Below are 13,022 nucleotides of genomic sequence, written 5' to 3' on the forward strand. Positions count from 1 at the left end.
AGTATTTACATGGAAACAAGTGTCGTATGTTACAGTTTTCTTAATAAAGATAAGAAAATGCAATGCACGTGTAATCTTAATTGAACTACTGTGTAAAATGGAACAATTACTATGCAAGCTAGAGAATTAAGATGCTGAGCGCTAGGGATACCACAATAAAATGACTAAATGGTCTAAAACCTTTTTAAAAGGAAGATTGAGACCGGAGATAAGCTGAGACTGAAGACAAGTCAGTTGCTCTCACTATAGCAGTTACGCAAAGAATCCAAATGGCGTTACTGTAGCACAAGAGCCTTTTCAGTGTGGAGGCTCGGAGACACCTGCTGGGTTGCCTGCCACACGCTGACAATAACTGAGCAGCTGGTGGTCTATATCACTGCTTATCCTCTTGGCCAGGAGCGTTACTTCTACCTTGGGCTTTCTGTGTTAGTTACATTCACCTGCACTTCCTTACATAGTTCTTAGGCCACAAACTCTTTGGGACTGGGACTCTTTTTGTTGTAAGGTTTTTTTGTTTGTTTTTCTCTCTGGAACAGTATTATTGCTGTGACCCCTTTAGGTGCTATGATAACATGAGTAAAATCATTTGACTGTTCTTCCCACCGTTTTTGTTTTACTGGAAGTTGAGAGGGAGGAGTGCTGGCAGGAATGATAAAGAAAGTTAGACTTGGTTTTGGGAGGCTGTAGGATGTTTTTAATGAATCTAATTGAGTGCAATTGTGGCTTTTGCAGATGTTAAATAAAATGGGAAGCTGCCAGCTGTGTATACAAGAAGAAAGAGTTAGTAACATGTTGATAGTAGTCGGAGTTCCTCCATGTTTTCAGAATTGAATGCTTCTGCCTCAATCTTGAACCCTTCAGTGCTGGGAGTTTTCAGATACTTAAGGCTACCATTGGAATGCACTTTTTTTTCCCCTTGATTTGCAACCTATGAATCTAAAGTGGATAGGAGTTTTCAGTAGATACTGGCTTTTGAATTTTGCTTTGAGGCAGATTGCTGGTGGCAGGTTTCCTACTTGTGCTGGTCTTTGTTGCTGTCACCGTAGGAGGAGACGTGTACCATGAACTGAGCAGTTTGTTTGGTGCGGTGCTTTGCTTATAAGAGGGAAGGAAGTTGGACAGGGAGCCAACAGTTCCTTTTAATATTGAATGAGTTTATGTAACCTGAACAAGCGCTTAGAGTGAACTTCTGTGATGTACAAAACCCGTTTGCTTAGTATACTTGTACCGTACTGGTAATGGAAGCTGAGCTGTAAAAAGGTAGCGTTCTTTAACTGGAGAAAGGTAGGGGAGGAAAAAGGAGTGAAAGGACTGACAAAACGGCATCCCTTCCTGACTGATCACACCAGTCAGGCACTTGGGTGTTCTGGATTTGGCTTTGGCTCTGTATCGGTTTTGCAAAATTACCTGATAGAATCGTTGAGTAGTTTGGGTTGGAAGGGACCTCAAAGATCGTCCAGATCCAGCCCCTCCTGCCATGGGCAAGGACATCTCCCACTAGATCAGGCTGCCCAAGGCCCCATCTAACCTGGCCTTGAACACCTCCAGGGATGGGGCAGCCACAGCTTCTCTGGGCAACCTGTGCCAGTGCCTCATCACCCTCACAGTAAAAAATGCCTTCCTAATATCTAACCTAAATCTCCCATCTTTCCCCTTAAAACCATTATGTCTCGTCCTATCCCTACTCTCCCTGATAAAGATGACAGATTGAACTCGGAAAACAAATTTGCAGAACAGTGCTATTTTAATGAAAAGTTATAGCCTTCATTAATGGCTGCTAACTGTTTACACAGTACCCTTTGTACAGTTTTATTGAACAAGTAATAAAGTGGCATTTTATCCCTGGTTCCATAAGATGATGGTGGATTTTCTCTCCAGGTTTCTCTTTATTTTCAGCATTGGTACTGAAGAATTGAAACTGCTTTGAGGTGATGTAGAAGTGATCCATACTTTTGGTTGTTTCAGGTCTTACTCCAGAAGTTTTTCTATTCTGTTAGGTTGTTCATGGTCACACCTGTTCATGGGGTAATTGACTATCATCAAAGCTAAATTAAAACGAATCACCTAGTTTCATTTGATGAAAATATGTGAAAGAAAGCTGGATATTGTTTGTGAACCCATTTCCCCTGCCTCAGTATTTTAACATAGACTTGGGTTCTACAAAAGCTTTTATAGAAATTAATATTTTGCTCAAATTTGGCTAGATGATATTACTGTTTAAAATTATTATGTATCTATAAATTATAAGTATAAACTTATAAAGATGAAAAACCTTGATTACTGCAGCTCTTGGGAGATGTAGGTGTTACTTATGTTATTCTGCAGGCTGCGTGAACTTGGCCCTGAGGTAACACTGTGGGCTTTGTCTGCAGTGAAGTTCAATGCTACTTTGTTGGTTCATTGAGAATTGTTTGGTGATTCTAAATCATTGCCCTGTGTATACAATGCACATCTTTGAGCTTTGAAAAACTCCTCAAATCTGTAAAAATATTTACCACAGCCTTTCTTTTTTTGCAAAATATCAGGTTAGCCACTTTAAGTCATTGTCGTATGATGTTCTGTCATATCATAGATTATTGGAAATACTCTGAGTTAATTAAAATGTCTGGAAAAAAAATGTTGACATTTTTTCTATTATAAATGGTAGGTAGAATTGTATATTAATTGACTAATTTAAAATGTCAGGATGCTTTTTCCAAGCCAACCTTGTATTAATAGCAAGAATCCTTTTGCTGATGAAATGGTCTCCAATTATCACAGCTTGGGCTTTGTTGTACATTGAAGAGAAGTCAACAAAGCAAGTATGTAAGAGAACCTGTCTAAATAAGCAACCATACTCATTAAAAACACAAAATTAATCATAGGATGAAAGAAAAAGGCAATGTTACATACATTTTTTTTTTCCCTCCTCATTCTAATCATAGAACAAAATACTGTTACATGAAAGGATCAGAACTATTATGTAGTACTCAATTATAAGGAAGTGAATAGGTCCCTAACATGCCATTTTATCAAAGGAGCAGACTGGTGTTTACATGATGGCTGTTTCATTGCAGACACCATTGTTAATTCCATGTGTCAATACTGCCCTACAGCACATAGTGCAGACAAGAAAGAGTTACCCTTCAAAACAACAGAATGATTTTTGAGTCGTTATCAAGCTAAATGGCAAGCAGGAAGCTAGAAATTGTATAGATACATTTGAAGGGACTCTTGGGAGATCTGGAAGTGGAATAAGAGAATGCATTTTACCAGCTGTTTAATTAAGTACACTTGAATAGAATGCTTTGTTTGCATTAGAAAAGTGAATGTTGCAAGAAGGTGTATTTGAGTATATGGGAGGTCACAGAAGGAAGTCCAAATTTGTATAAATATGCACATTGTGTAGTTACCTCTATCTTTGTGGATACTGAAGTATTCCCGCTGCCACCTACTGGGCTCAAGCGATCTCTCATCTGCTGTATAGAGGAGCCATAAGCATCCGGTTTTAGGATAGTGAGCTGTCTTCTGTGGCTATATGGGACAGTTTCTGGTGCTTCCCTTGCCACCTCATGTCTCAAACAGTAAGCACATCCTCATCTAGCCCAAGTTGCCGAAGCTCAGTTGAGGTCTCTCAAATTGCTGAGGGTGGGACTGTTCATACCACGTAAGCATCAACTCTGTGAGCTCTTGTGTGGTACTGAAGCTGGCTGAGTGGTGCTTCTTGCAGTCCTGCCCAAAATTCTGTTACTTAGCAGATAATTGTTCCAGACATCTAAAGCGAGCTATTTAGACAGCCCAGATCTTTTCAGCTCTTTGTGTACCTCTGTATTTTTCCTCTTTAAAAATAACAGGAATAAGGTTGTATAGCATTAGACCTTGCAGTTAAGTATCGACCAGTGAAACAGTGCCGTGTTTTATACCAGTTTAGGACTAGATTATGGTTAGGAAAAAGACCAAGCTGATCTCTGCTTCTCCTACCTCTTCTTTTGGTGGCCTAGAATGTTTCTGTCTTCATGCAACAGAGTTTTACTGGGTGGCATTTGTCTGAGGAAGCATGTGCGGAGTTCAGTTTCCAATACAGAGAAAGAATAGCAAACTTATAACAGCTGTCATTCATCCTGCTCAAGGACTCACAGAGCAGAAAGCTCATGCAGGAACAGAAAGGTGATTGATAAACGTCCTTGTTATTCTATGAAATGTGAGCTCATCCTAACTCATGGTTCAAGCCCAGAGAGGAGGAAGTACACTGGGGATGAACCTCACATGCGGTACAGCACAGTAAATGATGGTGCGCTTCGAAATGAGTACAGTGAGCTGAGGAATAGGCTTTTGAGCATCACAAAAGAAGAAACAAATGCACATCAGTGACTTGGGCATCTGCATCACATTGTCATGCAAAAGTCGGTGCATTTATCCCCAAAAGACCCCGACAGAAACCACAGACCAGGATGGGCACATGGTTGTGTCTGTTGCATCTAGCGTTCGGTGTCTATGCAGATGACTTGCCGGGAGAGAAAAAGTTTCTGTCAAGTTCTGGAGTGTGTGTAGCGGGATATAAGTGAGGCACTAAAGGGGAGTTGCAGAGAAAGAGCTATCGCTATAATTGATAAATGATGAGATAGGAATTCTTGACAATATATGTAGATATCTTACAAGTATCCTTATGTGAGGAAGAGGGGACCATGGGACCTTGTTTTCCTGGATTTCTTTTTCCTTTTTCTTGAGCTGTTTCTTTATCCTTTTCTAGCCATTATCCTTTATTTATTACCAATAATAAATTGTAAATTATTAGTAAATTATGTGATGTTATGAATTCTGGATACAGTGTTAAATGTTGCGACCTAGAAGTCTGTGTCGTGCTTTTTAAAACAAAAATCTAAGATCTTGTTAACATAGAGGGCAAGCACAGATGTTTTTGTTCTTTGTGGCTGTGTTTTCACTTTTAGGACTTAAAAGGTACAGACAGGGACTTGCTTTTCAGGTTGTTCTCCAAAAATAACTGTACTAGATCACTAGTGAGGCTTGAACTTCAGTAAGTGGCAATGAAGAAATGTTTCAAGACTGATTACAGACTTCAAAGGTCACTTTTTTATCGTATGATGGCGATTAAAGTTAAAAACCTGAGAAGACCTTAGATGTGTATGTTTTTTTCCTGTGGAAAAAAGTATTTGCTATTAGGTGCAACTCCAGAACACTCCAGCTTTGCCCCTGGGAGACTCCTACAGCAGGCAGGAAGGGTTTTGGTCCTGTTTGGACACTACATCTGCAGTCTTCATTTTTTGAGCTCTTTCAAATCTGATTTTGAATATTCTTTTGATCTCTTCTCCCACACGTTTCCATCAGATATCTGAAAGTTTAAGTGACACAAGAGTGCTCTCACTTGGGCAGAATCTCCACACTGTAGATCACGTTGCCTGGAGAAAGAGGAATTGCTGTGAGTCCTCAAGTGTGGCAGGTTATCTCGGTCTATTTAAAGATAGATACCACTCTTACACACGCACATAGAGGCAGAGTCCAGCCTGGGCTGTTCAAGTACGGTAATTACAAACCTCATTCTCCAGCCCACAGCTTCCCACCCAGACCTCGTTAACCAGAGCACAGCACCCTATCCAGGTCCACTTTCTCATATTTTGAAATGCCACAGGCTGTGGGATTTAAGAGCATATCACCGTAATATCTCATTGCCACATCTGCATAAAATAGCTGCATTTCTCTTGCTGGTCTCTGCTCTTCCTGAGCAAAAAAAAAAGGCTCTTGGAGACTTAATTTAACTGCTGCTTCACTGTACGATATCTAGCGTATGCATGCCGTGTAATTCAGATGTTGCCTTTTTTGCTGCTCCTGTGGTTGTGTTGAGGTGAGGTTGCCACCTGCGTACAAGCGGTGTTTTTCAGCCGAGACAGTGGCTCAGATCAGGCAGAGAGCTGGTGAAATGCCTTTGCTTCCCCTTTGAGTGATGGAGCTGTATTGTCTGTGGCTCAGGAGGGTGGTATATGTGTGTTAAATCTGCAGTTTTACTGGGCTGCCTTTCAAACGAGGGGTAAATTGACATCAAGTCTCTGCTTCTTTATTTAAGGTGACTCCTGAATATTTAGAGGTATTCTCCATTTTTTTTTTCCAGCAGAAAATAAAACTGTTATCTCGGCCCTTACAGCTTTTGCCATAATCCACATATAAATGAGGTGATAAAAAGTAAGGATTAAATAAATCTTTGCTAATACTTTTTGATTGGCTTAATCAATAATTAATCATCTCTTAGATGAGGCTGTAGCTTGTGGAGTAGATATAATTGGATTAGCTGCTGAGAGGCCTTTGGAGCTTTGAAGAGATTAAAATGGCTGTCAATCCTGTAATTAAACTGCCACAAACAAAAGCAATAGTATTAGAATCAGACAGCTTTTTTCAGATGAATCAACAAGTACTTACACATCCTAGTGGTGTGGGCAGGCAGAATCTGTTCTTGTAACTCATTTATTTCCCTCAACAGGATGAATATGTATCAAAGCATTGTTTTAATTGCCTGAGTGTATACTGACCAGAATGGGAGGTGAAATTTTAGGAAGAAATGGCTGTCAAGTGAACTCCTAGAAGAAAATCTAGTTTGTTTATCTAAAACAGTAAACCTGCTCCTTGTCTTGAGCCTGTTAGGCAGTGACTTTTCATGGTGTCTTTAATTGGCTAAGGAGGTTTGGCCTACATGAATGAAGTCTTTATCTGTCCTGCTCTTCCCCTCCCACCTATTTTGGAAGGGGTTTTGTTCCTTTCTTCAAAACAGGGGGCTTTAGCAAAAATAACTTCCTTTTAAAGGCTCATTATTTACTGAAGCATATACTGTATGTGACTGCATTATACATGTGTGAATTGGTATGTGTGCATATGCTAATATATGTTCTTTTTTTAAAATCTCTTACAGAGATGAGCTTATAAAACCAATGGGAGTGCGGCCGGATGGTACAATGGCTCCTTTGGAAGAAGCAGTCAGCCAGTACCATACCAACAAGCAAGACAGTTCAGATTCAGACTAAAGCATCACCTGCTTTACTCTCAATTCTCCTGTAATCCACGCTTTTCTGTAGAGCCACAACATCTTTTATCCAGGCATTTTATCCTCACGTTAGCCAGCCTCACTTTAACTCTTCTCTTATTGGGACATTTAAATGATGGCTCCTGTGGTGTGATGTCTGATTTTTTATTATGTCTGTTTAAAGAACATATCAATTTATTAGTTTATGATCTTTATTAATTTAAAACTAAATTTATTGCAAAGGGATAAAAAGTGAAAGCCTAGAATGTAAAGTAAATACAATTTCATTTTCAAGAATCCTGTTTTCTGAACTGTAGGTTTTCCCATTCTTAATATTTTAATTTTTTGTATTGTCTTGCCAGTCTCTGCCTTTATATAAATGTAATGAAGAAGCATGTTTGCTTAATGGCATTAGGAGCAGAGGGTGTTTAAACTTTGAAGGCTGACGGACCTCATGAAGCTGCTTTAACTGGCGTTCGGCGGTGCTTTCAGAGCTACCCGTTTTAAAATGTCATTGGATTTCTTACTGCTGCACAATTCTGTGGTTAAGCTGCTGCTTAAGATTTTACCAATATGTCAGTCACTGCTGCTAAAATTACCTTTAAATTTGAAACAAGATGATGTATGTTGTATGTCCATCCTCCCTCCGTTCCCTCCCCCATTTCGACCACACAGATATAGCTCCCCGCTCCCACCTTTGGTTAAGTAAAAACATCCCTTTCAAAACAGCGTTCGCGTATGTACTCTTAAATGTTGCTCTGAATGTGGGTGACCAGAGTGAAGTGCATGTGCGAGTGTTCAGCTGAATTGGGGCCTACGTTTGGAGATTAATGGGCATGCCTCACTTGAAGGGAAGTCAAACTAGTCAACAAAGAAATATTTCCATTTTAGGAAGAACTTAGGAAGCAGTGGGATAGAGAATGGGAAGGCGTGAAGGAGAAGAAAGTGTCACCTTCAACTCTGTACTCTAAAAATGAAGATTAAAGTTTTAGGCGTGCTGCATTGCTGTTGTTGCCTCTTTGCCTGCTTGGTTTCTTTCTCTGTGAGTTTCTCCCAGCATGAATTACATGAAGAATTATCTACGTTGTAGTTTGTAATTCCTTTTTTTCTCTGCTCAGGAGCGTGCGTGTGCCATTCTGCTGAACCTTTCAGAGGTTGGTGAAGGTTCTCCAGTTTGTTTCCTACGATTTGACTCTGGTTCCAGGAACTAAGGAAGCTGATGTTCAAAGACATTGTAAAGGAAGGGTCTTGCTATGAAATGATGCTGCGATTTCTCATGTAAGGAGCTTCCACAGATCTCCTTAGTCTTCTGAAAGGACTGGAAAGAAATACTGCACTGCTGTCCTCTAAGCAGTTAAGTTTGTTTTCTCAAAGGACATGGCCCAGCCACAGCAATACTTTTTTTTTATTAATTAAAAAAGCAAAGGAACTTAAGGTCATTAATGTTTCTGTATGCTGGGAGCTTTCTGAATGCTAAAATCATTGCTATTTTAGGTTATGACTTGACTTGGGCTACATCATCTGCTGCATCTACATGGAGCATCACGATTTGCCTGGGAGAAAAGGAAGCCACCTGCTGTTCCCACAGTTACAGCAGCACCCATCGATGTATTGATAGTACTGTAATCACACCTGTTATGTATTAATCCAAAAGGGGAGTGGGAAGAGTTGTCCAGGAGCAAAAAAAAATATGCTCAGTGCATCTAAGCTCAGTCTCAAAAATGTAATACAATGTTTAGCATCATCCACTGACTGCTCTGAGCCCAGCACAAGCATTAAATGCACTGGAAGTGCAAAGAATTTATGAACCCTTGCTGAGGAGCAAAGCTTAACTAGCTCTGTTAATGAGGAATTGCGTCCTGTGTTGATATGAGCTGAGGCTGTTTATTGGGGCTGGAGAAGCAGCTGTTTCTACAAAAGGCTCTGTGGGTTGCTACAGAGGGACGAGTACAGAGCATAAGTCTAGAGGAAGCCATGAAGATGATCAGAGGGCTGGAGCACCTCCCATACGAGGACAGGCTGAGAGAGTTGGGGTTGTTCAGCCTGGAGAGGAGAAGGCTCGGGGAGACTTTACAGTGACCTTCCAGTACTTGAGGGGGGCTGCGGGAAAGCTGGGGAGCGGCTCTTTATCAGGGAGTGCAGTGTTAGGATGAGGGGGAAGAGTTTTAAGCTGAAAGAGGGGAGATTGAGATTATACATTAGGAAGAAATGTTTTCCTGCGAGTGTGGTGAGGTACAGGAACAGATTGCCCAGAGAAGCAGTGAATGCTGCATCCCTGCAGGTGTTCAAGGCCAGATTGGATGAAGCTATGATCAGCTTGGTCTAGTAGGAGGTGTCCTTGCCCATGGCACAGGGGATGGAACTAGATGGTATTTAAAGTCCCTTCCAAACCATTCCATGTTTCTATGAAAAAGAGTAAAATCTCCGTTGCTTTACAAGTTGTAGAATATGCTGCTACAATTAGCTGGCTGAAGAGAGTGATAAACCAATAATGGCTCTGGGACCTTGTTACAAATGGTGCAGCACAAGGCTTCTGTGGCCTGGTTCCTGCCAGCTGCAACAGGAACATTTGCCATAAGCAATACTGTTTAGTTTGTCTTAGAAAATGCTCATAGGAGGTTTTACAGACACTAGATGCTGTTTGAATAATAATAAAAAAATATATATATATTATGATGACCAAGCATAGAAAATTCTCCTTAATCCTCTTACTGGAGAGTGATTTTTCATAACTGGGTCGCCTGTAAACTAACTTCCAAGATGCTCATTTATGCAAGGAGTGCTGTGAGATTTTTGGCTTACCTTTGAAACATAACATAGGTCCATCCTTAGCTGCACTGGCTGGAGATTTGAGAAAGTCTTGGGACAAGGTTCCTCCCACACAACAGTGTTTCTGCTTCCTTGTGTGCTGCGTGGTGTTTGTTTTCAAAGGAAGCATGGAAGTATTAAGATTTCTTGAATTTGGAGTCTGGAGAAAAGTAAAGTGAGTATCTGGTGTTTATGGAGTTTTCTTTTTTTAAAGAAAAAGCTCCATGGAATTCTTTGTTGACTGTGAAATTAAGATTTGTTCCCGTGTCTATTTTCAAAGCTGAACCTCTAAAATTGGAGGCTTGAGTAGCTAAAGCTTACTTAAGCTGGCAAACTGGGCAGTGAGTCTGACCAGTTTGGGAAATGCTGTCATGGATGTCTCATCCCTGGAGGTGTTCAAAACCAGGCTGGACGCGACTTTGAGCAACTTGATCCATTGGAAGGTGTCCCTTCCATGGCAGGGAGGTTGGAACTGCGTGATCTTCAAGATCCCCTCCAGCCCAAACCGTTGCATTCTATCTCTTTCCTCCCCAACAGAGCATGGAGGTGCCACACTTGCGTTAGAACACTTATCCGAAGTTCCTATTCAGAAGTGACAGTGAGAATCTGCTGCAACAGCCAAAATTTTAATACCTGGTGGCCTGAATCCTGGAGAGGGTGGAAGATTTTCTGCCTCTGCTAGCAGCAGCTCTGAATAGAGTCTTTATATACACATTTGACTAATGCATTAGATTTCATAGGTTATGAGTTATTCTGCATTACATGAAATAAGGTTATTTGGTTACATAAATAAATGCTGTCATTTTTCCTCCAAAACATTGGACCCCTCACTATAAGAAAGACATTGAGGTCCTGGAGCTCTTCCACAGAAGAGCGACAAGGCTGGTGAAGGGGCTGGAGAACAGGCCTTGTGAGGAGCGGCTGAGGAAACTGGGGTTGCTTAGCCTGGAGAAGAGGAGGCTGAGGGGAGACCTTATTGCTCTCTACACCCACCTGAAAGGAAGTTGTAGAAAGGTGGGTGCTGGCCTCTTCTCCCAAGTGACAGGTAATAAGAGAAGGAGAAATGGCCTCAAGCTGCATCAAGGGAAGTTTAGATTGGAAATTAGGGAAAAAAGTCTTCGTAGAAAGGGTGGTGAAGCATTGGAATGGGCTACCCAGGGAGGTGGTTGTGTCACCATTCCTGGAGGTATCAAAAAGCGGGTAGATTAGGTGCTTGCAGACATGATTTAGCAGTGGACAGGTACAGTTGGAGTTTATGATCTCTAGGGTCTTTTCCATCCTAATGATTCTATGATTCTATGATCAGTATAGTTGACATAGAAAATACTGTAACTGGAAAAAGGAATGCTTCCAAGTAAAATGTCAATAGATTTTTTGCTGGTGACTCTAAAGCCAGCAGGTTTCAGAGATGTCTACCTTTTATTTCCCAAAGAAACCTTTTATGGTCAGTCCCAAAGGCAAAATCTTTATTTTGTCATCCACAGTCTGAAGTAACACAGTTCTCATTAAAGTTCATCAATGATTTGGAAGCTCTGCCTTTCTCTGTTTCCCATTAGTTATGAAACAAAAGATGATGGAAAATTGCTGAAATTTGTCAGAATAATTTGTTCTTTTGCAAAATACCTCGGACGTATTTGTTTGAATGTTCATGAAAAATTCCTGGCAGGTATTCTCAAATTCTAATTGAAACTTCATGTGCCCTAAAAGTGGTTTTCAGGAAAATGGGATGCTTGCAATCTGTTAAAAGTGGTTTTATGAGAAAATTAGCAAAGCTTGAAAGAAAATCCCAAAGAGAAAAACCCGATTAGCTTCGATGTTTTGAATATATAACATCTCTGTATATTTCCTGTGGCCAAAATAGATTTTTCACTCTGCATCTGGACTTTTCCAAGTACCAGAAAATCTGCAAAGGCTTAAAAAAAAAATTAAATCATTAAATAATTAAAACCATTTTAAAAAGATAACAATCGGTCGATAGTATATTTTTCTTATTCAAGCAATAATTTTCCTCTATCTGTGTGAAAAGTTGGTTGTCAAAGATGACTTTAAGGAAGAGAATATTACCATGAAGCTGTCGTATTGGTTAGTTGCCAAGCATCCCAGTCCAAAAGAGGAAAGTAAACCCTGAAGTACACAAAGTCCCAAATCTCCTGAAGGAGCATTCCACAACATTGTCCCTCATCTTATTACCACAAAACAGCTAATAAAATCCTGTGCTTTAATAAAGCTGGCTGTAAAAAGGCTGTTCCACTGTTCAAACAGTTGAGAGCCAGGCTTTGCTGGTCTTTGATGAGCAGCAAGTTAAACAGCTGCCCAGGTCAGATTCTTTTCTGGCCAAGCATGGAGAAACGATGATTTAGTGGAAGCACAAAGATGTCGCTTACTTTCACAGTTGGGGAAGAGAGGGCACAGTTTAATGTGGCAAATGAAAATCTTTGTTGCGTTAACGTCTTAGTTCCCTTGATGTCTCTAGTTCTTATGGAACGTGATAGGGAACATCTCCTAGTTTCTTTGTCCAGAAACTTTTGCTCATCCTCAAGTTGATTCTCTCCAAAATCTGCATTCTCACTCCGGTGATGCAATATTTAGACGAGGAATTTTGGAGGAATGTTATGTTCTTTTAGCTTTGCCATCTCTCCTCCGGCTGGGCGCACCTGGGAATGCAGAAGCTGCTCTAAGCACAGGCAGTTCAGTGCTGGCTGAAGACAGGCAGAAGAGCTTGGAAAGGTGCCTGGGGGTGACCCAAGGCTGGTGGAGGACCTACCTGGCAGAGGAAGGGCCTGGGAGGCAACCCTGCCAATCTCCTACTGCCTGTGAGTAACCAGGGCAGGCACAGGCTGCAGGGTGGCCAGGTCAAGGGGGGCAGGTGGCTGCTTGGCACTGCAAATGGTGGTAATTGCCTGCTTGCATAAAGCTGAGCATATTTCAGGGCTCCTGCTCTCACTACCAGCACCATTATCTGCAGGTGAGTCTGGTTAATCCTCTGCTTTTACTTGTTACTTTCTCCGTGGAGGGCTGTGCCCTTAGTTAGGGTGCTGTCTCTGGTTGCTGTGTGGCTGTCCCTCATTTTGGAGGCACAGCGTGCCTCTGTGACTTGCTTTCCTGCTTGAGATCAAGCCACCTTTCATCATTTTGTACAAGTAAGTATGAGGAAGAGGGAGTCCCACAAGAAGGGATCAAACTCCTTTGTTGGGAAGCGGGTAGGAGC

At 41.1% G+C, this 13,022-nt stretch overlaps 1 protein-coding gene across 1 annotated transcript in view; it reads left to right on the forward strand.

The window, feature by feature from the left end:
- The window catches only part of RIC8B (RIC8 guanine nucleotide exchange factor B), a 41,925-nt gene extending 33,339 nt beyond the window's left edge, over positions 1–8,586 (forward strand). Inside the window, exon 10 of the mRNA XM_069859575.1 lies at positions 6,896–8,586. Within this exon, the coding sequence (XP_069715676.1) occupies positions 6,896–7,007 (112 nt within the window). The 3' untranslated portion in view covers positions 7,008–8,586. The remainder of the gene's footprint in view (positions 1–6,895) is intronic.
- Positions 8,587–13,022: the final 4,436 nt, after the last annotated feature.

This window comes from Phaenicophaeus curvirostris, chromosome 1, assembly GCF_032191515.1.
Source record: "Phaenicophaeus curvirostris isolate KB17595 chromosome 1, BPBGC_Pcur_1.0, whole genome shotgun sequence".
Classification (NCBI taxonomy): domain Eukaryota; kingdom Metazoa; phylum Chordata; class Aves; order Cuculiformes; family Cuculidae; genus Phaenicophaeus; species Phaenicophaeus curvirostris.